Raw genomic sequence first — 2,013 nt, 5'->3', positions numbered from 1 at the left:
CTCCCTCTCTCTCTCTCTCTCTCTCTCTCTCCCTCTCCCTCTCCCTCTCTCACTCACCTTAGAAGTGAGGTCGTAGCTAAGCCCAAAGTGTAGCTGTCCCAACTGGAACTGCGCCAGCTTCTCCTCGTCTGTCAGACAAGGCTCTTCCTCCTGCTCCACCTCGTACAGATCTTTCTGGAAGTTCTCCAGACTTATCTCACTCTCGCTGGGGAGCCGGCGTTTGGAGCGGGGCTGTACGCTTTCCCTGTGGTGAGGAGGTAGACGGTTTTAAGACTGAGGTGGACGGCAGACTCCTTGACATCTCATACAAAGACCACATTTCAAATGCTGAGGTAAGGAACAGAATCACTAACGCAGTTGGGCAACATGAAGATCTACTGACCACAGAGAAGGGACGAAAATTAAACTGGTATGCGCATGTCACAAGATCCACAGGTCGGGCCAAAAACAATCCTACAAGGAAACGTACAAGGAAAGAGAAAGAGAGGAAGTCAGAGGAGGGGATGTGAGGACAACATTACAGAGTGAACAGGAAAGACGATGGGTGACAGTCTGAGGAAAGCAGAGGACGAAGAGAAATGGCGAGAGCTGGTTTTCAGATGTAGTGGTGCCCCCACGGTTGCCCCAACCACGGGATAGAAAAAGAAGAAGAAGAAGACAAGACGGTTCAACCAAACAAGGTCGAGATCCTGAAATGTCTCTCTCTCTCGTCGCCTGATTGAAGACGGAGATAAGAAGGCAGAGGCCAGTACTGCTATAGAGAGGATGGTGGTTTGGGGAGTACAGAAAGGAAGCAGAAAATCTGGGGGCACCCTTGCAGGAAAGAACAGAAGAACGTTCAACCAGACATCCACTGGCACAATTAGTAGAAACACCCTCAGTGACATTTTGGAGAGAACAACGGAGCGTCAATGGACGAGTCCGGAATGCAATGATGTTGTTTCCTGAAACAATGGAAACAATGGAATGGGACACTGAGGTATGTGTACACAGGCTCTGAGCGCTTTACAATACAGTACAACGTACAACAGTAAAAAAAAAACACAACCCCGTTGTGTTCTGACTAAAAGAAAATCACTCCAAATATTCGTCTTATTAGTTTAAAAACAGAAACGACTTCAGCAGAGCTTACATTTGAATGAATCAAAAGATTAATTTGATCTCTACTACCACAGACTTCAACATAAGTTAAGGACCACTTGCAAACACTCTGTGTGGTCTTTTTCTTGGGTCGACCTGCACGTGGGCGTTCTTGGACTGATCCAGTGGCTTGGTGGCGCTGCCTCAGGCGAACAATGACAGAGTGTGACACTGCAAGTACAAGCCTTATGACAACTTCTCGGGCCCCAACTCCATCCTGCGGCCATGCCATAGCTCTGACACAATCAAAGTCTCTCAGCTTTCGTCTTGGTGGTATGTTGCTTCGATTATGGATTTTGCGCAAACGGCGGTTTATATTGCCACCAAAGTTCGAGACCATACATCAGTTTATGACGTGCACTAGAAATTTTAACTGAGGAATATCCGTGGTGTCGCACACAAGTCGATACAAAAAACTGCAAATTCGGCTAAAATTCCCCGAGGATTTCCGTGCTGCACGTGGTGGTTTTGGTCCTTTGGGAGGCTTTGCAGTACGCGTTGGTAACCCATTAACACTTTTAGAGCAAACGTTTTGAAACATTCTTTGCTGTCTTTTTGGGGGGGATTAAAAAATAAATATTATGACTGTCTGTCAAGGCGGTCCTTAACTTTTGTTGAATTCTGTACTAACCTGTTGGCGGTCCAGAACTCGATGGGCTTCATGTCTATGACGGGGGTCACGTGTCTCCGGCTGTCTGTGCTGATGCCACTGGCGGAGGACACCGAGTCGGTGCGGGAGTTGTCCGAGTCCATGCGCTCTCTGGGGATGGGTTTAGTTTTTTAAAGTTTTAGTAAGAGTTTTACGGCACTTGCAACACAATTAGGTCATATACTGTTTGTGACGTCTAAGTCCATGCCTTCTCCGTTGACCCG

General features: G+C 47.3%; 1 protein-coding gene across 1 annotated transcript in view; it reads right to left on the bottom strand.

Moving 5' to 3' along the window:
* Window positions 1–1,956, bottom strand: part of LOC106011703 (synaptotagmin-17) — a 5,514-nt gene extending 3,558 nt beyond the window's left edge. The window contains exons 1-2 of the mRNA XM_013082233.2: window positions 1,772–1,956; window positions 58–244 (exon numbers count right to left, since the gene is read on the bottom strand). Coding sequence (XP_012937687.1) covers window positions 58–244; window positions 1,772–1,893 — 309 coding nt within the window. The 5' untranslated portion in view covers window positions 1,894–1,956. The remainder of the gene's footprint in view (window positions 1–57; window positions 245–1,771) is intronic.
* Window positions 1,957–2,013: the final 57 nt, after the last annotated feature.

This window comes from Aplysia californica, unplaced genomic scaffold (assembly GCF_000002075.1).
Source record: "Aplysia californica isolate F4 #8 unplaced genomic scaffold, AplCal3.0 scaffold00165, whole genome shotgun sequence".
NCBI classification, from domain to species: domain Eukaryota; kingdom Metazoa; phylum Mollusca; class Gastropoda; order Aplysiida; family Aplysiidae; genus Aplysia; species Aplysia californica.
Note: the sequence above shows the minus strand (reverse complement) of the source record. Positions and strands in the feature narration are given on the sequence as shown.